The sequence below is a fragment of the Phyllostomus hastatus genome, unplaced genomic scaffold, assembly GCF_019186645.2.
Source record: "Phyllostomus hastatus isolate PE091 unplaced genomic scaffold, TTU_PhHast_1.1 phas_scaffold_46, whole genome shotgun sequence".
Taxonomy (NCBI): Eukaryota; Metazoa; Chordata; class Mammalia; order Chiroptera; family Phyllostomidae; genus Phyllostomus; species Phyllostomus hastatus.
Window position 1 is genome coordinate 42,534,381 of NW_025334032.1, and position 24,801 is coordinate 42,559,181.

At 49.5% G+C, this 24,801-nt stretch overlaps 1 protein-coding gene across 2 annotated transcripts in view; it reads right to left on the reverse strand.

Annotated features, from left to right (window-relative positions):
* The window catches only part of NEIL3 (nei like DNA glycosylase 3), a 38,855-nt gene extending 15,679 nt beyond the window's left edge, over positions 1 to 23,176 (reverse strand). Inside the window, exons 1-2 of one of the 2 annotated variants that reach the window (XM_045821686.1) lie at positions 22,979 to 23,176; positions 8,946 to 9,073 (exon numbers count right to left, since the gene is read on the reverse strand). In XM_045821686.1, coding sequence (XP_045677642.1) covers positions 8,946 to 9,073; positions 22,979 to 23,134 — 284 coding nt within the window. In that variant the 5' untranslated portion in view covers positions 23,135 to 23,176. The remainder of the gene's footprint in view (positions 1 to 8,945; positions 9,074 to 22,978) is intronic. The other variant, XM_045821687.1, reaches the window with a different exon arrangement.
* Between the last annotated feature and the right edge of the window lie 1,625 nt (positions 23,177 to 24,801).

The window sequence follows — 24,801 nt, forward strand, 5'->3', positions numbered from 1 at the left end:
TTTTTCTGATAAGGCTTTGTATCTTTATAAAAACTGGCAGAGGTGACAATCCGTTTTTCAATCCACAAGTAAAACAAATTCTTAGAGAAAGAATAAGGCCTCAAAAATAAGCCCAAGAAAACAGATCTTACTCCACTCTTCTTGTCAGATGAAACATCTTTTATTCACGGAACAGTCAGGCAGCCTTCAGCTTTCTCTCGGGTTCAAAGGCTTGGGATGAGATGAGGCTAAATTTGAATCGCCTACAGTTTGTGTTTTTATAAATTCTACAAAGCCACTAACATGCGAAGTTCTTATTTCTAGCCACAGTGGATGGGAAATGTTTACCCACTACAAAATGATATCTCCAAGTTGAAGACACTTAAAAGTCTTTTCACCTCCCCTGCTTTACTCTAACATAATAAAATGTTTTGCAAAATCTTACACATCAAAAAAGAGAAAAGAAAAAAGAAAAACTCAAAATGATATTGTCTTCAATTCTTCTAGTTCTCTACCTTCCTACCAATGCTTCTACCTTTATATGTGTTGGGAAGAGGGAATTTATAAATATTTACGGTTAACTCGAAAGCCACAACGCGGTGATAAAAAATTCATAACCTTTCAGTTTTTATAGGATTGATTAGCACGTCCAGCTTAAAAAAAAAAAGGAAAATGGTTTTATGAGACCTCTGACGAAGATCAAAAGTGATTCTTGAGATGAAATACTGTGTTCTGCCCTTCCGATCCTCCTCCTTGCAGCTCCGTTGAGTTAATAAATACGGCTCTTTTGGCAGCAAGTGTTACTGCCCGGTGCTTCCGATTCCAAAGCACCGTGTTATAGTACTGTACAAGGTTAGCCAGTCTACCTTTAAAAATGTGGGTTTTACACTCTGCATGCCCTGCCATCAATCACACATGCATTTCAAATGCCCGTAGCTCTTGACGGGAGACGTGTGTGCCCATGAGGACTCCGTGATTTAGTGAATGGGGGTCCGACCCTGGTGGAAGGTGTACGGCTGCCGTGCCCAAAAGCCATCGTCTCTAGAATCCCTCCAGCCACGCGGCTCATAAAGGGGCTTCTAAATCACTTCCGATAATGAAACCGCACCTACACAACATCGGAAAGGCGAAGGCCCAGTTCGGATGCAGGAGTCATCCCAGGAAGCATGCCTTTTTTGGGTCTTCTCCATAAAGCTAGTCAATTTACGGGGAAAGGTGCCTAGAAGGACTACCTTTCATTTTACCTCTATTAAATAGCTAAGCTTTGATAGATAACTGAGCCCCAATAAACCAACAGATTCTATGTGTTTATTGTTAAGTCCCTTTAACCTAGACGGGGGAAATCTGCACGGTGGAAAATGTTGGGGCGCCATGAGCATCTCTGGCACCGGAACCATCACCACCCAGGACAGAGGCTCGTGTGACATGCGCACCCGAGAGCTAAAGTTGCTTCTCCACTGTCCTCATGATAATAACCTAGCGTGGGAATGTGTCTCAATTTTTATATCGATTGCTTTTAGAGAGAGAGGAAGATACAGTGGGCAGGGGGAGAGACATCGGTTCACTGTTCCAATTACTGATGCATTCGCTGGTTGATTCTGGTTGGTTCTAGAATGTGCCCTGACGGGAGATCGAACCCGCAACTTTGGCGTCTCTGGGAGATGCTCTAACTGACTGAGGAACCGGCCGGGGCAGGACAATTTTATTAGAACCTTATTGCTGTCTGTTGATCCTCTCGAGCTCCCTCCCCCCTCCCTCCCCCATCCAGTGGCCCCCGGAGATCACTCCCTCTGCACCGCGTGACTCTGCCTGACCTGACCGCGGTGAGTGTTGGGCCCAACCCGAAGTGGACCCTGCCTGCCCCCACTTCAGACACAGGGGACTCTGGAACGGACACCGGAGTCACGCAGGATCCATCCGCATCTAAGCTGGATTCACCCGAGTTCTCCCGGTGATCTTACGGACTTGGGACACAGAGAGGTCGCTTCTTTGCGGTTTGGGGAGAGCTAACAGGGGAGCGGTCTGTCCATGGCAGCGTTCCCCGACACCAGGGAAGGGCCGGGAGGCCTGAGTGCAGGTGTCCGTGAGCGCCAGACTCGGGAAGGGCAGTCCTCGCCGCCGCCGCCCCCACGTCCGGCCATCGCTACGTTGAGCCGTTGCTCCCAGGTCTCCCTGAGGCCCGGCTGCATTACCTTCGGGGATCATACGACACCCCGAATTCTTACAATAAATAACTACTGGACTTGTCTGAGTTGGGTGTCTGTCACTTACAACCAAAGGCACAGTGCACACACTATGTCCAGACTAAAAATTGAAGAGACAGAAACTCCCTCCACTTAGAAATAACTTCCTAAAACAAACCGGTACCTAAGACCTGATTCTACCTGAGACATTAGCCACACGCACCCAGGCTACCCCGTCAGAGTCACCTGCACGCCCTTCAGCATGAACAACATGAACAGCATTCACAGCAGCCCGGTTACAGATTCATGTTAATGACGACACGCTGCTAATAAGGCGATTGCTTATGAACATTACCAGGTGGTCAGAAGTATCTGAGATATAACAGAGCTGAACATGACGAGTGTAGTTTATGCTAGGAACGCAGAGAAGTAGGTTATAGAAGAAATACAGCCTGAATACAGTCTGTTGAAGAGGAAGAAGGGTGGTGTGCTTCCTCCCGAGACTTCAGAAGCTGAGAGCGAGTGGAGCTCCCACCCCAGCGAGGAGAAAAAAGAAATCGCGTTACGTCCAAAACCACAGATGTTCTTGAGCCCATCAGAAACGCGAGTCTGCAGGCAGCCAGGCAGCTAGATTCCGATGAGTGACAAGCCCTCCATGGAAAGACAAACAGACAACTGGCCCACCGTGGTAGAGCACGGGAAGAAGAGACCGCCAACATAAAAATGGGTAAGGAAAAAAAACCAGCTAAATTTTCAACAACTTTGCAAGTACTGAGTGTGGCTGGTAGGTCGGTTTGGAATTCCTGGAGGCGGACGGAAGCTGGCTGTGTCCTTACTCTGAGTGCTTTCCGCAGTGTCCACGCAGTGGCTGCGCGGGAGGAAGGGGGCAGTCACAGCAGCGGACCTGGACCTGAAGGAGTCACCCTGGGCAGTAGGGCACCCGTCTGCACAAACCCTGCCTGCTTCTCAAACACTCCAGTGAAGCCAACGCCTTAAAAAGCCTTACACCGTTATAGCAGAGGGAGAGGTGAAAGCCAAAGGCTTTCCGTCCCAAAAGACTCGCCGCGAGGTAAGTCTTGCACCCAATGACAAGCACCAGAGGTCTGCTGCTGGGGAGGGCAGGGCTGCACCCGGCGCCCCAGGCCCAGGGCAGGCGCACAGCTGCTGAGGACCAGCAGCATCTGAAGCCACCTGTCCCTGGGGGTGCAGCGGGGGCTCAGCTCTGAACAGAATCTTGCAATGATGCGAGGAGACTGTTCCCACTGGGACACAGGAAGGAGACTCGGGAGCTCGGACTCCCCTGCGGCCCGAGGGTGCAGTGTGCACAGAGAGGCCGGCCCTTGCCTCCCCAGGCCCCGCACCAGCCGCAGAGCAGCCACAAAGCGGCGGGAACAGCTGGAGTTTCGGACCTGGCCAATGCGCAGAAGGCAACAGCACACCCCAAAACCTGAACCAGACTCAACTGCCGTCAGACCCACTCAGTCCCCCACCCTCACCACCCCCTGGAAGGTGCATTACTATTTCTGGGCTTAAATATTATGTTCTTCCAAATGTGATACCTAGAATTAAAGAAAAATCATAATGCACACACACAAAAAGATAAAGACATAAAACCCAATGCTGAGAGACAAGTGGTCAACAGAGCCAGACCCAAAGATGTCCCAGAAGTGGTAACAGGGCAGGAAACTTAAAATCAGTCTAAAAATTCAAGTGACTGACTGCGGAATCCAGGCCAGGGGAGCGTGCGGTGCTGAGTCCCCCACCTTCCGCAGGGTTACCGTGCTCACCGGCTTTGAAAGCGTGGCGCCGCCGCGTGAATGAACACACGGACTCAGAGCCACCGCGGGCCACACGCACGTCATTCCCTCCTGTGCCACCAGTCGGGGGCGCTTTGCTCTCCCTTCGGGACAGATTTCTACGTGCCTTCAAAACTGATACCAAGAGCACCAGGAAGTAAGACTCAGCAAATCCACGTCTAGGAGTGTATCCCAGGAAAATAGTAACATGTGTGCAGAGATGTTAACTTCAGAGTTATTTATGAGAGTGAAAAATAAGGGAAAATGCTCATCAGCAGTGGTTGATTAAACAATGATAGATCTGCCCTGGCTGGTGTGGCTCAGTGGATTGAGCACAGGCCTGCAAACCAAAGGGTCACCGGTTCGATTCCCAGTCAGGACACACGCCTGGGTTCCGCACCAGGTCCCCAGTTGAGGGGCACATGAGAGACAACCGCACATTGATGTTTCTCTCCCTCTCTTTCTCCCTTCCTTCCCCTCTCTCTAAAAATAAATAAAAATAGTTTTAAAAATGATGATAGAACCATACACTGGTACGCTTTGCACACATATATGATAAGGCAGGTGTATATTTCAACATTGACCGACCAATACAATATGCATGTATGTGTAATGAAAAGCCAAATGTAAATTAAAATCCCCATTTCTATGAAATTATTCTATGTAATATCATATTACAATCCATGCCATGGATGAATACATAGTTTATATACAACTTATATTTTATCTATGATAGTCACAAAAACCGTTAAGAGTGCTTTTTTTGGTGCTATTTATTTTTTCCTTTACACTTTTTGGAACTATCGTAATGTTGTATGATTGACTTAAATAACTTTTAAACTAGGGGAAATTTAGAATAAAACAGTGTGTTTTATGGAAAGAGGCAGGAAGAGGAAAGCAGCAGAAGCCGTGACCCCGCCGGCTGTCAGGTGCAGGGAGCAGGCAAATAAATGGGGTGGAAGTTTCTGTATTTTCTCCAGTTACACACCGAAGCATATGTGGCTGAAATAGAAGAAAAGAGTTACCATTTCAAAAACTAAAATATTTAATTTTCTGCCTGACATGACATTAATATTCAGCTTTCTTTTTTCCATTCATTCAATCATTTATTTGAAATGAGGTATGACTGACATAGATTGAGGTATAACATATAATATACAACATTATATTCGTTTCAACTATCTGACACAATGATTCAATGATTGCATGCATTGCAAAATAAGCACAATCAGTCCAGTCAACATCCCTGACCTCACACGGTTACAAAAAATGCTTTTCTTGGGATGAAAACTCTTAGGATCTATTCATTTAGCAACTTGCAAATACGCAGCCTTATTAAAACTACCATCACCATGCTGTACATGACATCCCCGTGACTGAGTTAGTTGATGGAAGGAAGTTTGTACCTTTTGATAATGGTCAGCTCTTTAAGAGCACATGACAGAAACACCACTCAAAAAAATGTAGGCACCAAGGACTACTTAGCAGCTCATGGAATCTCAGGGAGTGCAGATTTCAGTGGCAGGGAAGCCAGGAATGGGGCGGGGTCTCAGGAACATGGCCTAAACACCCGTGAGGCTCTCTGTGCTGCGTGTGGGCTGGTTTGGCCACCGGCACCCCACACTGTCTTCTGGACAGGCCGAGGCACTCAGCCACCTCCCAATTCTAAGGCCTCACATCCTCAGGTTCCTACATCAGAGGGCCAGACCCTGCTCCCCACCAGGTCAGAAAGTCTCAAAAAGCTATGCTACATTTACACCATGGAATTCTGTGCAGCAGAGAGAAAGAAGGGGTTCCTATCCTTTACGAGAGCATGGATGTATCTGGAGAGCATTATGCTAAGTGAAATAAGCCAGGAGGTGAAAGACAAATGCCATGTGATCTCACCTGTAAGTAGAACCTGATCAACAAAACAAGAAAGCAAGCAAACATATAACCAGAAACACTGAAATGAATAACAAACCGACAATAACCAGGGAGGGTAGAGAGGGATATGGGGGGGGAGGGGGAGGGCCATCAAGGAACGTGTGTCAAGGGCACATGGACTAAACCAAAGGGGGTGGGATCAAGGGTGGGAAGTGGGGATGGCTGGGGCGGGAGAAAATGGACACAACTGTACTTGAACAACAATAAAAAAATGTGAAAAAAATAAAGTCTCAGCAAAAACTCAGACTGAGCACGAGAGCAGAAGTTAGTAAGATTAGGTTAGCGTCAAGTTGACTTCCGTGGTTCCTGCAGCCAGACGACCAGCTTCCGGCACGGAAAGGCCCCGGGAGACCAGGGCGCTCGCCGGGCAGACCACAGCAGGTGTTCACCACGGCAGTCCAGAACCCAGTTAGCATCTTTCTCGCACTTCTCTTCTGGCTAACCGGGGAAGTGACAGGCTACAAAACCTAAGTCTAAACTGCAAAACGCTTCTGTGAGCAGCATCTGATGCATTCCATAAAGACTTTTTTTTTTGGCGCCCTAAAAAGAATGGTCACATTATCTCTTGCATGTCTGTCTAGAGGATCATATCACTTAAACTGCAATAAATCGCAAAATCGATCATGCGTAAAGCTCCTCTAGGATGGCAGGGCCTCTAAAATATTTCAGATATAGTTTCTGAGTGTGGATGATAATTGCTAACATTCAGCGTCACGCGCGTCACAGACTGGAAATAGCGAAGTGTTTTGGAAAGAGAGATTCATTAAAAATATATATCCTTTAGACGTTGGTGCAAGATGGAACAGCTGTGTTCATCTCGATCGCCAACGGCAGCTTGTCGGCGGGTGTGTCCGGGTGAGTGGACGTGTAGATGCACGCACCCCCGAGACGGGCGATACACGCGACCACACTTCACAGAGATTGTACTTGGTAGTGGGACGGGAATGTGTACACTTATTCCTGCTTGCTCTTCATTTCTCAGTTTGCTCTAATGAGTACTCGTGACATGTATAAAAAAGTTAAAAATGACTTCTCTTTGTTGCACATGAAGAACGCCCATACAGTGCTCAGAAGAAGTATAGGCATTAATCATGCCTACCACAACTGTACACCTAAAACGAGTGTGTATCTGTAGCACTCTATACGTAGTGCTCTCACAAGCACCTGAGCACTATGATGCATCTTTTCGGAGGACCGACAGTCCCTGCCTAATTTGCATCTTCGGATATCTCCGTGGCACTGTCTCTCACAGCGGGCTACGCCTGATTTCTAGATTCACAACCAGTGCCGCCCCCCACAACCCCCAAGGTTCACGGCCTGCCCTGTAAGAGGCACTCAAACCCATGGGCAGTTTTAACTGTACAAAGCTGAGCCCTCAGGGAGAACTGTACGCGATCATTAAGCACAAGCGTGTTTCTGGCTATAAGCTCCCTAAAGGGCTGGCCAGCCCACTGGGCAGGAAACAGAAGTCCAAAGTCAAGACTGCGCCTCTATCTCCTGCCCACAGACATGCAGACTCACACAACTGTCCCGTTTCTGTGGCAGTCCCCATTCTGCCACACAACACAGGTTGGTGAGCGCATTTTTTTAACTTCCATTGTGAAACGGGCTACAGTTGACTTTAGGATGCTCCGTTCATATTCAAACAAATTGTCTGTCATTGACCTTGAATTGTGATACCCCACAGTCGTGAAGGCTGGAGGGAACTGGAAGGAAGCGGCCCCTACACTTCCCCCCAGTACACCCTGACATACACCCGCTCAGGGGTGGCACCGTTTCCTTAGTTTGAAGAACTGCCTTCCCTTTGTCCCCTTCCTGACAGCCCTGCCAGGAGAAATGCTGCCCCTCGTGAGTCTGGGGGTGGGGGGGGCGCACAGATAAATCTGCACCCAACACCGGAGGGTCAATAACACGGCAAGGTTTGCAACCCCCCTCGCAGGATGCCGTCACGTCCCGCTCTGCTCGGCCCACCCGGGACGCAGCCTGCAGTGGGTCAGCCCCACGTACCCCATGGGGCACGTGCTGCTGTGATCTCCTCCAGACGGGACGGGACGGTGCTGTCCACGGACAGCCACTGCTGACTCTGGGGAACACCTCCAAGGACCAGCAATGACATAAACCCTGAAGTCCTCTAAGCACGCGGCAGATGAGACGCAATAAATAACAATCCTATTGTCTCTGATTATCTCATAATATAGTCACGTGTCGTCTCCTTGTGGCCATTATTTACCTTCAGTTAGAAGCATGGAGTCTAGTCATGAGACTTTTAAGATTAAAACTGCCAAATATCTTAAGGAAACATTCGGCACCTTCCAGGAAGCAGCGCCAATCTTTACAGTGTGCAGTAGCTTAGGCTACACTCCGGGAGGACCGAGATGGGAGAGGCAAACTCACCCATGGGCCTGTTTCATTTCTCTGCAGAAATCAGCAGGTGGTCATGCTCTGCCAGTGACATACGTTTCCACATTTTTATCACTAAGTCAACCGAGGCAGTAGATGCAGTGGCCTCCCTTGCCCACAGATCATCAGTGAGTTTCTGTAAGCACTGCAGAACAATGGGGAACCTGTCCCCTCCATGGAAAGTTTTGGAACTCTGTAAATAAGTGTCCAATTCCATCCAAGGCTTCAGAGAGAGAGAACGCAGACAAGGAAATATAAAGATACTGAGAGATACACTTAAACCAAGCTAGGAGCTGTCATGAATACCGAGAAACTGATGTTGCTAATGCAACAAACATTCGGTGCCACCAGACGGGAGAGGAGCCGTGTAGGAGGTTCGGAGGAGGGCAGAGCAGAGCTGTGTTGCTCTGATCTCTCTCAGGAAGCCCTCCGAGCCGATCCGTTCTTTAAGAAAAGAAATAAAGTGACTCGCTCTCCAAGTCATGATGACATCACAATGTATTCTTCTGCTCACTGCTTTCCGTGATAGAATCTCAGCCTCTTCCATTAGAGCGCTCTTAAAGGAGGAGTATTTTCTCCATGATTAACTGTGACGACCAGCAAGCTGCTGGAAAAGCCTCCTACCCATCGCTCGGCAGAGTCCGGGGCAGGTTTATCTCACCGCAGAGCCCGCGGGCCGAAGTACAGGAAGAGCTCCTTCCCCAGAGTCTCCGCGCCGCAGTACACGGACCCGCTCAGCAGCCTCAGGGCGGGCCGGCCGGGGTCCGCTCTCCCGTCTGTTGTAGCCGCCTAGTGGAAAACACACACATACGCACATGGAAACACACGAAGCTATAATTCTGAACAAAGTTATAATTTAAATCTTAAATGCATTTCTAAAGTTTTCTTCTTTTTAGATTTTTTTTTATTGTTAGAGAGGGAAGGGAGGGAGAAAGAGAGAGAGAGACATCAATGTGTGGTTGCTGGAGGCCGTGGCCTGCAACCCAGGCATGTGCCCTGACTGGGAATCGAACCTGCCATGATTTGGTTCGCAGCCCGTGCTCAATCCACTGAGCTACGCCAGCCAGGGCCTTAAATGCATTTCTGTTCCTTTCTGCCCAGGTGCATCCCAATGAGAAGCATGATCTCTAGCAAGTCAAGGGAATCAGCTGTTTACGTACATTTTGTCAAATTATTGTGCGGTCCTTTAAAAAAAGAGAGGCCAAATTAACTAGGTGACCAAAAAAAGTAACTGGTGCACGATCACAATGAGATTCTTCCAGGACAGCATAGCTCTGCACAGATGAAAAGGTAACATGGGAACATGGTGTGAAAGTCTTAAAACTGTTACAGTACAGCCTTCCCTTTCCAAAGGTACAGCCCAGGTTCTCAGAGGAACAGCTAAGAAGGGTGGATAACACGTGATGAGATATTCTGACCTAAGAATATCTTAGGAGGAACTCCTAAGCCAGCGGAAAATCAGCGGCCGCCTGAAGCCGGCTGGCTCCTCACAGAGAGGCATTCACGGGACCACGTGCAGGACGAGAGCTTCACTGGTCAGGGCTGCGTGGGCGCAGGGCACCGAGACAGGCTGTGGGCCCTGGCTCAGAGGACTCTAACAGGAGGCCTGCCCCTCTCTCCCTCCCCAGCAATGTTAGAAATAAAGGGAAATGAAGCCCACCACCCCTTCCCCTCATCCCCACACAAAACCAAGGTGCACATGGTAGGGTCACAATCAACATGCGGGACACTGTGAAGAGGACCTCGGGCAGTGTAAACATCACAGGTCAGCCCTCCTGTGGACGAGGGAGGGGGATGGATTGGGTTTAGACACTGGTGGTGTTGTCCGCAAGCTGGGCAGTGTGTACACGGGTGTTGTTTATGTCATCCTTTATGCTTGAGCTGTGTGTTGCACATATTATTTCATTCGAACTCAAACCATTTGTAGAAATTTTATACTGTTACAAATGCACAATTATTATATTAGACACAATAGGTAATATCCACACTGACTTCTAACTCTTATTTTTCTCAAGTGGACCAAAGGATTCTCAGAAGATCCCAAGGAAATCTTGGTGGGGGTGGGGTGGAGTGGGGGTGTCAGGGGGGTAACTATAAAACAGTTTTGGACGTAGTCCAAGAGCAAATCACAGCTTTCCCTCCACTCACGGTAGGATGGTCTCACTCAGTGACTCTCAAACTTCTGGTTTACAGACAGCTGTCATGCTAAACATTGAAGAGAATGGGCCCACTCTAGTCTTTCATTTACTAACCGGCCCTTTTTAAAAAAGATGCAACTGCAGTATTCAGTTCAAAGGGATACAGGGACAAAAGGTATTTCTGTTTAACTGGGAACTATCAGGGACTGAATTGGGTGCCCCTCAACTACCCCCATGTTGAAGCCCTAACCCCCACACGAGTGTCTGTGCGACAGGGCCTTTGAGAGGTAACCAAGGTTTAGTGAGCTCACAGGGTGGGGCCCCGGCCCAACGGCATTAGTGTCCTCATCAGAGGACCCCAGAGAGCCAGTTCTCCTCCTCCTCACACGCACAAGGGAAGGCCAAGTGGGAAGCAAGTGGGCTTCTGCCAACATGGAAGAAAGCGCTCACCAGACACCAAACGGGCCAGAACCTTGATCTTGGACTCACAGCTTCCAGAACGACGAGAAAATAAACTTGTGTTTAAGCCACCCAGTCCGTGGCCTTTTGTCATGAGAGCCCAGGCAGACTAAGACAAGAACAGATGCTATTCTTCCATTAAAACCATTCACCGTCCCCATGGCTACAGCCGAGGCCAGAACTCCCTGCCTGCCTGGAGGTCAGGGGGCCGGGGTCGTGCCCCGCCTGTCCACAGGACGGACTGGGGATGCGTCACAGGTGCCCAGGAGCGCGCCAAAGCAGCAGTGTCCCGATCGGCACCGGCCGCAGGAAGAACCCCTGGGGGATTCCGGCACCAGGACCTGCAGGCACACAGGTCGCCACCGCCTCGGAGCTCCTGCCTCTGGGGGCGCTGCCGTTCCTCGGATGCGCCCCAGGCCCTGTCCCTGACCATCAAGCGCTGGCCTGGCACCAGGGAGTCCTCAGCGAGGAAAAACAAGCTTTGACACGTGCCTCGTTTTTGTGAGGTCATCAGTGACAGCCTCGGATGGAGAGGCACCAAGAGTCTGCACGTTTTTCCGCCTCACAAAAGACTTTGCTCTGCCGCTTCTATGCCCCTGGAGCCAAGCGCAGATTAAGACAGTAGGCGTCAATGCGGGTTTCCATGACGACCCACTGGCAGGTGAGAAGTTCTCCGGAACTAGCCAGGGCACTTTCGGGGTGCTGACATACAGAGCAGAGACAGAGCCGTGCTGGGTGAACTTCGCCCCCGCGTAGCTCAGGTTCTGTATTTTTAGATTCTCGCCAGGAAGGTGTCTGTGGCCGTGGGAACCTCCACTCCCGAACGGGTGCCTCACAGCCCTGTTCCCCCCACCCCACCGTCAGCGAGCTCGCCCCCTCCCCCAGGATTCTCTCCGAAGTCCTGTGTGACCCTGTGCGCTGGCCTCCCCTGGGGCTGCCAGCAGAGGCTGGGTGGGGAGCGGGACCCCTCCGCGCACGGCCAGCCCTGCCCTGCGCCGTGGCTGCCCTGCTCCTCGGCTGGGAGGCTGCGTGCTGCCAGGGCCATTCCAGCTAATCGCCCTCCGGTGTTTGAACTCCCCGAGTTGTCGGGAAACTCAACACCTGCATCAGATGTCGGAAAAAGCCGCCCTGTGCGGTCTGCCACCTCCCTCTGCACCTGCGACATCTCTGCTGGGGAGACACACAACCGCAACAGCCTGCTCTGGGCGTGTCGCCTTGTGAGGCGTGTTCCTACGTCCTGTTGAAGCATCTGTATGCCAATGCCCCCCCCTTTCTGTGCTTCAGACCCCAGCGGGAAGGGGAGCGGTCCTTCCGCGGCAGCACTAAGTGGGGCACGTGCGGGCCTTAGGGACTGGGGCGTGGCGAGGGCCGGATCTTGCGCACTCTCCCTGCTCTCACTGCAAACACCTGAACCCGGTTCGCGTGGTGTCTCTTCTCGGCCACTCGGCATCAGGGCCTGGTTTTCTCCAGTGGCACTTACCTGCCTTTCAATGATATAATATATACAATATAACATGACATAATACATAACACTCATGTTGCATTCCATTTTCGTGGGCACAGCCTGACCACCAGGGATCAGAGAAACGCAGTATCTGATTGGCCCACTGCAGACTGCTGTCAGCTGTCACTCACTGCTGCTCCTGGCACCGCCCTAAACGCAACCGCCCCCTCTGCTCCTCCCCGAGGTGGGAAGCTGCAGGACAGTTGCTCCCAGTCCACTGCTTCTGTTCCCTGCCCAGACCGCCCTCCTCTCCTGAATTCCGACCTCACCGTGTTGTCTGTTGGCTCCTGGCAAAGAGCCAGACGAAGTAACCTTGAAATAGACCTTGAGACAGACACTGCTGTCACAACACCTGGCCAAACAGTAAATGAGGCCCGACTGTCTATGCGAAGTGGGCTCAGTTTCAGAAAGGAACCGCTTTGACAAGAACTTCCATCATTTAGTTGAAAACCCTCCCCATCAACCACGACCAGCGCTCATGTCACTCACCTGGCTGTGTCTACAGCTCTGACATTCTGACAACCTACGTGCCGTGTGCCCCGAGGAACGGCCCCCCGCTCACTAACAGTGCGCCGTGCATCGCATCCGCTCGTGTTAGAAAAGTCTGTTGACCTTCCCCCGTGTCTGAGGCCTTATTCTAGCTGCTGGGGATGTGGAAAAACAAAACAAAACAATAAAGAAGCCCCTGGCCTTCAGGAAGTTTACATTCTACTGGGGGAGAGAGGAACCAGGAAACAGAACAGTGGTGTGTTGGGACGTTTGGAAAAGAAACTGAGAAGGAGGTCAACACGGGGGAGGGCATGGCAGGCTGCAGTGCTAAATGGGGCGGGCACAGTCTCATCGGGAGGACGGCGCCTGGGTGCGTGGTAAAGGACCTGTGGTGGAGCCGCAGCTCGGCCACAGGACTAGCGATCAATGCACTTACCACCGCAGGGTGTTCCCCGTGGACCGACGAGCAGCCAGCAGGCCGGTGGCCAGGGCACAGCGGACCGGGAAGACGGCAGGCAGATGCAGTCGGACATAATGAGAATCAGATCGTGTGCTCCGCAGGGTCCACGCCAAAGGACCGGGTTTTTCTCTGACGGAAGTAAGGTGGAGAAAAGATAGGACCTACACTACTTTTTGCAATGCTCTCCTGGATGCTGGGCAGAACCATGGCTAAGGGGTCAAGGGGAGGAGCAGGAAAGCACTTTGGTGGCTGCTGTGACAGCCCAGACAGGAGATGACGAAGTTCTGGGCCAGTATCTGGATGTATGTAGAAAGCAGAACAAGGAGGATTTGCTGGCACTTGGCTATGGGAGGTGTCTGGTCTGAAAAGACAGACAGCAGTGCTGTCGAACGGGTGAAGAAGATTCGGGTGGAACGGGGTGGGAGAGGAAGACCCGGGGTTTGGTTTTAGATGCGTTGGGCTGGAGATGTCCGTAGACACACGAGTGGAGAGGTTGAGTGAGCAGGCGGCTGCACGGGCACCTGGACTTCAGCAGCCAGGTCTAGGGCGGAGATGCAAACTTGTCCCGTGAGCATCGTGCCCATGGCTTCTGAACCTTTAAAGGTGGGTGAGACCAGCACGAGTTACTCGGACACAATGTTGTGATGCTGAGAGGAGGAGGAGGAGGAGCCAGAAAAGGAGGCTGAGGAGGCAGCCAGCAGGGCAGGGGCAACTCCAAGGAAGAGTGCTGTTCTAGGAGCCAGGAGAACCACGTTTCAGGGAAGACACGTGGCAAGTACTGCAGGTGCATCGAGTAAGAGGAAGGCTGAGACCCGACCTCCAGATGTAGCCGTGGAAAGGTGATTTTAGTGACAAGGGTTACGGGGAAGCGACAGGAGGCAAAAGCCCCTTTGGAGACAGAGTCTGCGAGGCGGGGTGCACAGGAGATATGGTCACGGACCACGCAGAAATGGGACGGCAGCTGGGGAAGCGGAGTCCAGGGCGCTTCTGTTTGTTTTAAGGTGGGATGTGTTTCTACACTGACAGGAAAGATCCAGTCGAGAGAAGAACAGGAATCACGCAGCGGAGAGGACAGCCGAGTCCTTACGGGGCAAGGAGAGAAGGTTCCAGGGCACACGGCTCTGTTGGTCTTGACGGGAACAGGGACCGTTCCACACGCAGCCCAGGATGGCTACGGATGCGGCCCAACACAAAGTCATACATTTACTTAAACTATTATGAGATTATTTTGTGTGATTACACGTCATAATGTATTTAATGTGCAGCCTAAGACAACTCTGCTTCTTCCAGCGTGGCCCAGAGATGCCAAAAGGTTGGCCGCCCCTGCCGGGGAGGAAGGGAGGTTCCACGGGAAGAGAGGCTGGTAGGCGGGTAGGTGTGGTTGTGCAAATTCTCTTGTGGTTGGTTAAATTTTCTCAGTCAGGTAGAAAGGAAGGTCATCAGCTGAGAGTAGGGTGGCCTTATGAGCCTAGTTTATCTGGGGTTATGTGTGACATGTAATAGTGTTTCTCAGTTTTGCTGGGTTCCAACATCGCATCTCCAGACTCATCGTTGACAGGTGGGGGCCAACGGCCTCGCACGAACGGTGTCACTGGTTCCAAGCTGGAGATATCTACGAAAACATGTCACGAACTCTCGCTGCAGAGGGCCACGGTAGGTGTCCACAGTCACTCTCGTCAGCAAAACCCTCCCTGGTTCACGGTGTTCGTCCCACGGAAAGGAGGCGCCCTGTCTGCACTTGCCCACATAACCCCGTGCTCACTGGCATCGCCATCATCTTCCCTGATTTGTATTTCATGCGAGGTGTCCTGAAACCCCTCATTCCGGGGGCAGTTTCCCACTCTGTAAGGACGACGGCCGGCTGTTCACCGGCTGGACTGGACCATGTAAAGCCAGCCGGTTACCCCAGCACCCAACCGTAGCTCAGCAGTTACACGTCATTGGATTTTATTGTAACTGGCTACACACAATATGTAAAAGTACAATTTACATCAAAATGTCGTGTGCCACTCATTCTTAAATCAATATAGGACATGCATTGCAGAAGAGAACAATGCAAAGAAGTAGTAAAAACCTGGTAAACAACAGAAAAATGAATTCTTAATGAAAATCTCTACCCTTTCTTGCCCAAGTGGTTAAATGCTCTGAGCTCCTAATAATGCTTATTAGGAAGAAACTCAGACCTCGCTTATCCTAATTCCCAGCCTGGAAGTTGCTGTGGAATTTCTCTGTGCTAAGCAAGCCTACGGGTCCTGCCTGAGGACTGTGGAGAACCTGCAGTGGAACTTGGGTTCCATGTTTGGTGAGCGCAGTGGAAACATCTTCTGTAACCAGTGCTGAGGGTTAGGGTAAAAAAAAAAAAGGTTTTGTATCCAGCATGACTTCCTCAAGGCATCAAAATTGTCCTGAATCATGCATCTATAGGTTTTCCAAATTATGGTCAATGGCCCGAGATTTCAGAAAGTTGAGGGGACCCACCCAGGGGAAGTCTGGCTACTTAGCAAAAGAGAGTCCCAGAGGCCAGGCCTCCAAAGCTTGAAGGTTGCCGGGCCGCATATTAGCAAAAGTGCAGTGTGTGCCCTTGTAAATAAATTCTGTTGCGCGCAGCAGGACGCATCCAGAAACACAAAGGGCCATGTACTTAAGATGCACGAGACCCTTTTGCCTCTTCACACAGCTGTCAGCGAAAAGCGCAGCATGCTGTCCTGGCTGACACAGCCTCAAAGGGGACCGGAACCAACGGCTTCAAGGTGCAACGTCTCACTCCCTTCACCCATGTCCTACCCTATTCTCCGTAATTAAAGCTAGCGTGCACTACGCCAGCAACACAAGACAGGCTGCAACAGCCGTGCAATAAAAGGCTCCACAAATACCGAGAAGGGACGTTTATGGCCCGACGAAGGTGACCGTTGCCTTCCACACAGGTGTCGGCAGAAGGGGGAGTGGGGGAAGCGTCACAGGCAGAGATGCAGGCTCTGGGAACTGCGGTCCTGTCGTCATCAGTCACTTCGGCGCAGCAGAAGCGGTTCCAGCTACAGATGCTGTGTGACCTTGGCTTGCACGAGCTGCTTAATACTTGATGAGGTGTTTGGGAGTTAAAATGAAATGTTAGCATGACCTCTTCCTTGCTCACACACAGAGTCTGTCGTTTTCTTGGTTCTAGAAGGTCCCCACCTGGGAAGCAGAACGATCCTGAGGCTCTCCACGGAGCGTGGGGTGTGCCATGAGCACCGGCATAGGGCTTTGACCATATTGTCTGCGACTGTCTCTCCCGAGTCTGTCTGTGAGCTCCCTGGGGACAATCACGATCATCCCGTCTAAAGTCCCTGACAGCCCCGCTCCGTGTCTGGAGGTGAGGGCTCAGGGTCTGAACATTTTGGGGATTAATCAGACCCCTCTGCGTTTCCCTCCTTAAGCTGAGTGCGGCTTCAAAACCCAGGCCCACTGTCTCCCCTCCCACCATCCCGTCTTCCTTTACTGTCCTGAGACTTCTTGGCAAAAACTCCTACCATCTGTTCTATCTGCTTTGAAAATTATTAACACTCTGGTCTCTCATTCTCTAATTATCTGCATTGGAGTATGGTTTAAATACCAGAGGAGCAGATTCCAGTGACTAATAAAGGGAAGGTAAAACACTATTTTTTTTTCCCAGAATTTCCTGTAAAGTAAAAAGAAGTTTATAAGGGACTTAGGAGGAAGGGACTGGATGCATTTTTCAGCAACCAGCCCTACCACGCCCTGTTTTTTTTTTATTTGAACATTAACTTCGCATTTAAATGATTGCCTTAAAAACATCTATGCTGATCCTTCATTTCGGTTGAGGAAAATGACACACAAATATCCTTGCATCAGTTGTCTGTCAGGCTGACACTTGTCTCGAGTCATCTGATTGCCAGTGCACCGTCATTTCTAAAATCACCTGCTCTGGACAATAGACTTGGGGCAAAATAAAATCCTCAATGTGTGATTGACCCTGGCAAGCACCTGCATATATTTTAAGGGTGGAGGAAATTCTGCTACACTGGGCTGGTTTATTCCACTTATTTTGAGAGTGGTTGTGTATGAACTTGCCAAGGCTTTTGCATGAAACCCAAGATTCACAACTGGTCCTACTGCAGAACTGCCCCTTTGTATAAGCGTCAGCTGCCCCACATTCAAAAACTCTTTCCCACAGGCCTATTGTCTTTGCTGTAACCGCACACAGTAGCCCGATATGCACTTGACTTTCTCATGTGACCCTTATAATCCTATTACTGTATTATTTGAACATCACATCTTTTCCCCCCTTGAAATAGAGACAAAAATCTCCTTAGCTACAATTTTAAGTATGATTGAGAGGGGTTTACCTTCCCATTTTCAAGTGGCTTAATAATACAAAATTGTCAAAACAACACGGATCTCCAGAGACAGCCCACGGCGTACTGTGCGGATAGCCATCTATCCCGCGTGTCCATGGGTGGAAGGGGAGCTGGATGCTGCAGGACAGAATAGGCTTTTCCATCGATAAATGTTTCAGCTCCAGTGCAGTTACAGAGCTTCTCCACAGGGGAAAGAAAAATACCAGATTTACTTTCCTTGTTTCTTCTCCTTTTTTCTACATTAAAAAAAAGTCCTAATACAACACTTCTTAATCAGAGGTGCTTTATCTATCAATTTAAACCATCAAAGAGTCTAATTTTAAAACGGACATCTTTAGGTCCATTCAACAAAACACAGTCTACAATTCTGTCAGAGCAGAACCTTCAAGCCCTTACCCCGAGGCTAAATGCACTTGACTGGAGGGCACAAAGGATTACCGGCCCCTCCTGAGGAAATAGGGCGATCCTCAGACACAGGGGTAAGAAAGCCCTGAACTGGGAGAAAGGTAACAGCAACCAGGAATATCCTTCACTAGGCACTAAGCTAAGAGTTTGGGGTGTCCTCTAATCCAACTCGGAGCAAATAAACAAAGACATGAGGAAAAGCATCCCCAGATAAGGAAGCAGTGAAGGGTTTGGTATCCAAAACCAAGATGGTTAGATGTTCTTTTCTCTCCATCGTACAACTGTGTCAGCCTTGGATAAAAGCTGCAGGGGCCACGGGAAATCATGCCCCTGGGTTTCCTGGTCTGGAGACCAGCCTGCGGTCGGTTACCGCTGGTTCCAGGATTCTCTATAGTGCCAAATGCTGGTGATAATGACCCTGAGTCCTTAAGGGGAAACCACGATCAGCAGCCATTTAAGAAGGTAAGGAAGTACATAATGCATGTTCTATAAAATGTTCAGACCCCTTTGGATTTAAAGGAATGAGTTTTCTTTTAGCTGGAGAATGACTGTCTGTAGATTAGCCCATCCCTTTATACAATGGCAATTAACGTGAGCTATAATTTTTTTTCCATTACGAAGAAGGGGAAGGAAGGAGGAAAACTAATACTACGCGGCTTCCTTATTTTCCTGTGGTAGGAATTTCCATATAATTCACATAACAAAATACATGCTCCTAACCACAGATTCCAAACTGAATTTATTTCTAACTCCCCAATCATTTTGCACAATTCACACCTCTGCTCTTCTCCATCCACTCAAATGTTTATGAAATGCCTACTCTGCTCACGCCACTGTGAAGGACATATGAAGATACATATGAGTAACTGGCATATTAAACATAGGTATCAAATCTTAAGGAGTGACAACGGCCCAGGGACCGTGTTCCAAATGAAACGGGGGCTTATAAATAAACAAGCGCGGCCCTACATCCTGCCTTGTGCAGTCAGATTGAAAACATATGCAGATCACACACTGGCTTCCCTAGACTATGGCATCCACCCACAATTAAAATGGGAGGATGGACTCAGCACGGCTTATTAGCCAGACGCATTCATTTATATTCCAACGCCACCTCTTGCCACAAGGACCTCGAGCTCCGGCAGAGTTGGATGCAGTGCGCTTACACAATAGCGTGATTGTATGCTGACCAGACAGTGGGTCAGACGCAGAGGAACCGTGTCCTGTCCACGTGACCGGCAGGGGCTGGGACCCTCTGTGGCTGGGCTTTCGTCTTCTCAAGGGCGACCAGTTGCCCCAAGGAGACACGCATTAAAGCATGTGCTCTATGAACTTCAGACTGGAGCAAAGAGGACACAGCAAAAAGACTAATTGTGGGTGGGGGGGTGGGGTTGGTGCCATGATTATCTGAACTTTAAATAATTGATTTAAAATGCCTCACTAATATTTCTTAACTCTTCTATTGTGATGCTTACTGCAGTGTGAAGGATATGTAGCATGCCGTTATAAACTTACTTTTAAATGCTGTCTTGTGAGAACTAAAGATTACAAACCAGTGGCAGAATTATTTCAGGAGCTTCAGCTCTCGGACATAAACATCCAGGAAACACAGGGTCTCTGTGACTCAAGGTCATGTCAGAGGTCAGTGTCAATGCACCATATTTTTTGATGAAATTCGCTATGAATCCAACCACCCTCAAAAATGCAAAAGACCCTTCATGTTTACAAAATTACTTCTTCAAACCAAAGGCCCAGAAAGTGAAACCATGGAAGATTATTCGGGACTTTCCCAATAATCACAAAGAGACTATTAATTCCATATGATTTTCAGATTCAGTTCCCATATAACTGGTATAAAATAGGTCTGTGGTTCTAATACACTTATTCCAGCATTTATCTCTTTATGTCAAGGTATGAAACATAACAGCTTTAAGTGCTGGGCTTTTTATTTAAGGGATATAGCTTATTTAGAATTGTTTCCAAGTGATGCTAATAACTGCTCGACCATGGATGAAGCATTTGTGTTATATTACTAGGCTGCATGAACTCTTTTGTGCAATTTGAACACAGGAGTGCAAGACATCAGAATAGAGTTAGCACAGTAGGTACTGTGCTAACTCTATTGACTAAATAGAATTGACTAAATCGACTAAATGGAAGAAAGCTAAAAATGGTGGCGGACGCAGCCGGAGACCCAAGGTCTCTTTTCTCTAGTTAATAAAGGATCACTGCTGCATGCTGAGCAGTGGTGCTCCTGCCACTGGGTTAGCCTCTTTCCTGCCGCATCCTTCATAACTGAGAGAAGCTACAGCTAGGGGTGGAGGCTGCACAGTGTAAGGGAAGGGAGACCAAGCCCTGGTTAACCCCTCACTGGTCATGTGATCTTGGGCAACTCATTGAAATTCACGGAGAGCTTCACTTTCCTCGTCTGTGGAATCCGGTTAATCCTTATCACTCGGTTATTATTTCTCATCAACCAAGGAAAACACACGAGTTCTTCAAAAGCACTTTATGCCTTGCCGCTAGTAACAGTCACAACAAACTTACAACGTTCACGTTGCTGTGAATCCACCAACGAGGTGACATCTATTGAACACATGACGTTGGATTCTCACAGCAGAAACTTTATCTTACGTGTCTTGGTATCCTCAGGAAGTAGCATAAAACCTTGCACAGAATGTGTCACTGCCGGATGATGTAAGTGGGGGCCCATAAATCCATTCCTGGCCTGTCCACGGCAGCCTTACTGCCTTTACCTCCGAAACGGCGGTTCTGCCCCCTCTCTCCGTCTCTACCCCCAGCACTCCCGGCCGAAGGCTCCGGCAGTCCTCTCCCGACTGAGGGAGCAGGATCCACGCGGGCTTTCCTCCGGCCTTTTATTTTTCTTTCCAAGGTCCAGTGATCTCTTCAAAGTGTAAGTGGATCTCAGCACACTTCAGAGTCTACTACCACTGCTAAGAAAAATGCAAAGTCCCTAACCAGGTCTACAGAGATCTCTGCGGTCTGCCTCCAGCCTGTCAATCCCACGCCTGTCTGTTTCAAATCACTTTCCTTCCTTCTCATCCCCTCTTTCCCGGTCTCTCCCGGCTGCACTGGTTCAGCGGCTCGCACACTGTGTTCGAAGCTCTCCGCCTTTGCTATCACTCTGCCCCAACGGTCTCCCACCCAGGTGCTGCATATCCGCCCTCACCTGTCACACCTCATCTGGGCTTGTTCCTTTCCCAGCACAGCCTCCCTGACCGTACTGTGTAACGCCTCACAGAGCCATGTTCCTGTCCTTCAGAGAACGTATCAGGTTGTCTTTATGTTCTCATTCAATGTATGCCTGTGCGTCTTCCCAACCAAAACACAGACTCCACGAGGGGAAGAGTTCATTTCTGGCCCCCCACTGCCTTTACATTCAAACTTTTGTTGCACGAGTAATTTCTATAAGAATATTTTAATATTCTGCCCTGGCTGGCGTAGCTCAGTGGATTGAGCATGGGCTGCGAATCAAAGTGTTGTAGGGTCGATTCCCAGCCAGGGCACATGCCTGGGTTGCAGGCCATGACCCCCAGCAACCGCACATTCCTGTTTCTCTCTCTCTTTCTCCCTCCCTTCCCTCTCTAAAAATAAATAAATCTTAAAAAAAGAATATTTTAATATTCTTAAGAGTTCACACAAGATCCATCTGTGTGACATCCTGAAAAGATTTTTGAGAAGCATTATAGTAAGAAACTAGCACCCTGGCTGATGTGGTTGAGTACCAGCCTGCGAACCAAAGGGTTGCAGGTTCCATTCCCAGACAGGGCACATGCCTGGGTTTCAGGCCTGGTCCCCATTAGGGGGCATGTGAGAGGCAACCACACATTGATGTTTCTCTTCCTCTTTCCCCCTCCCTTCTTCTCTTTCTAAAAATAAGTAAAATCTTTAAAAAAAAAAAAGAACTAGGTACAGGCTACTTACTGACACATTGAGTCAAAATAAATAAAACACAGTGGCAATTAGCAGATGGAAAACTTATTATTTTTCTAAGTCTGAAGATGTATTTTCTCAGACTTAGAACCTCATTTCTTTCAAGTTGTAAGCATATGTAATTTCGTATACTTTTCCCTTTGCAGGCCATTTCATACAGCACCTTATTCCTGCAGGACCAAAAGCTATGAAGAAGCTTTGCAGAACACTGAAGTCCAGCGCAGTATCGAATGCACCCATGAACTACAATGGTCTACACGCAATACAAAGCCCCCAGGGCTTTTAAAGTGCGATGGCTTCATCAGCACTTTTCAGTACAAGTTCTCAACTCGCCACACGAACATGACAGCAACTGCAGTGAGTGCCTGAGTGGCAGAGCGCGGTGCTACAATTTCCTTCAAAAAGAAACAACTTCGCTTAAGGGAACCGCAACTGGGTTTCACTGCCCTTCATTAGATGACAACGTTAAGTTGCGTAGGAAGGTTAGTGCTAAATTTCCTACGTGCTGTGTTAGAATTATAAATTGGTTGCTATACATTTATCAACCGCGGCACGTTAGGCAAGCGAGAAGCTAGAATCTCATGCTGAAAGCGTGATGAAAAAAAGTCAGAGGTTGCAGAGATCTGATCATGGTAAAGGCAGAAAATGCAGCTACAGTGACACAAGAAAGCCACCTTTTGCTGGGTTGTAAAGAAGTTAAGCAAGGCGACATGGAGTGGCTTCTGCCTGGGCACCTCTGGCAGCCTTAGCCCTGGACAGTGCGCCACTGCGCAGGCGCGCTAGCTTGAACTCGTCCCTCCTATAAAGCCAAAATGAACTTTGGGAAAGGCGGGATCCAGGGAACCAGGACCAGGGCGACTTTGGACCCTGGAAACCTAAAGGGGTCTTTATTCCATTTTCCCCGTAGCAAGTTACAGACCGGCTCACCTGCGAAGACACCGCAGCCCCCGAGACGGCGTGAGGCAAGCCGGGGCTCCACAGGCTCTGCAAAGCGCGGCCCCGAACGTCCATCACCACCTGCCCGGGGCGCACTCGCGCCCGAATTTTCTCTCCATTCAGAGTACAACCTGGTCCTTCCACCATCTCCCAATCCGGCACTGGGGCCCCTCGTTTCAGGAGTCTGGGGGAAAAGCTGCTGCGCAATTTAACCAGTGCGCCGGTGAGGCTTCCGTGGAGAGGAAGTTCAAATCTCCCGCGCCCCAGGCCACGCCCAGGCGGGCCCATGCCACGCCCAGATCCTGCCCCGCCCCGCCCAGCCGCGCACAGGCCCCGCCCAGCGCCCACCCAGTCCAATCCAGCCGTTCCCAGAGGCCCCGCCCGGCTACCACCCTAGGCCCCGCCCAGTCCAGGCCGGGCCCCGCCCCAGGTGCGGAGGTCCCCACCCCGCGGTCCCCCTAGCCAGTGAGGGCTGGACCCCTACGCGCAAGTGCAGTTCCTCATCCCCGGGCCAGGTCAGTGGAGCCCAAAAAAGGGAACTAAACCCCAGTATTGTGAACTTTATTTCCTTTGCTCTGAGGCTTTGCCCTTGTTGTGACCTCGTCCCCTCGTTCCGTCCCCAAATCCAAGGGTGTCAGTGTGGCCGGCTTCAGGTGTTTCCGTGCCTGGTTAGGACGCGGGAGGGAGGAGAGGGACTCCCAGGCGGGTTTTTAGGGCAAGCACCTTTTATTATTTCTCCTGTAAGTTTAACATGTCTTAGAAAATGTGTCTTTATATAACAACAGTATTTTAGTGTCTACATTAAAGACCCCTTCATGTTTGTTTACACACCGGAAGGAGCCCCGCCCATATCCATACATCCTCCCTGTTAGTGGACTTTCCAAGACTAACGCTGTTTGCATTTGCTTTGTACAAGGCAGGGCTCTGTGTACGCTGAGGGCAATGCGTCGCTTTTCAAATTTTCACAAAGATGCGTACATGTAAATACAAGGCTAGTGACTCCATACAACTTTGTGAATAATGAAAAATCTATTCCTTTGGCAAAACTAAAATAATAGGACATTAAGACAGAATACAAATCCATAACTGATTTTATGAGCATATCACAGTGCTGTTGTTAAGCCAGAAGACCCTATGTGCTCGAGACCTGAATTAGACTATGCTATCGACTGGAGTTCAAAAATTTGAAAAGTATTAAATCTCCCTCTTTGTGGCAAGCCGTTAGTGGTTAAAAAGTTAGCTGGGTCAGGTTCAGGATTCTTGGTACTTTGTTCCCTCGTTTCATTGTTATTTACTCTTCAAGGTCAAGTTACTAAATAATCAACAAACCATCCTCCCTACAACTGAAATGTAGTCATAATCGCTGTGCTTTGATAAAAAAAAAAGCCCTCCTTGTTCACTTCTCCGTTTTCATTACAGTTTGCTACCTGATGGTGGATCTCCTTTGTTATTTCTAAGGGTCCGCAGGTCAGGAACTTGGCGGTGGCCTGGCTGGGGGGCTCTGGCTCAGAGTTGCTGGGGCAGTGGCAATCAAGTTGTTGGCCAGGCTGCAGCTATTTAAAGGCTTGATTGTAGCTACAAGCTCCACCTGTAAGGTGGCCCACCTATATAGCCTTTGGCATCTCCGGGCCACACTGGAGGAAGAGTTGCCTTAGGTCACACGTTAAATACACAAACACTAAGGAAAGCTGATGAGCAAAAAAAAGGTTTTAAGTAAATGTATGATTTTGTGTTGGGCCGCAGTCATAGCCACCCTGGGCCGCACGCGGCCCCTGGCTGCGGGTGGGACAGCCCTGCGTCTGCAGGGCTCCTCG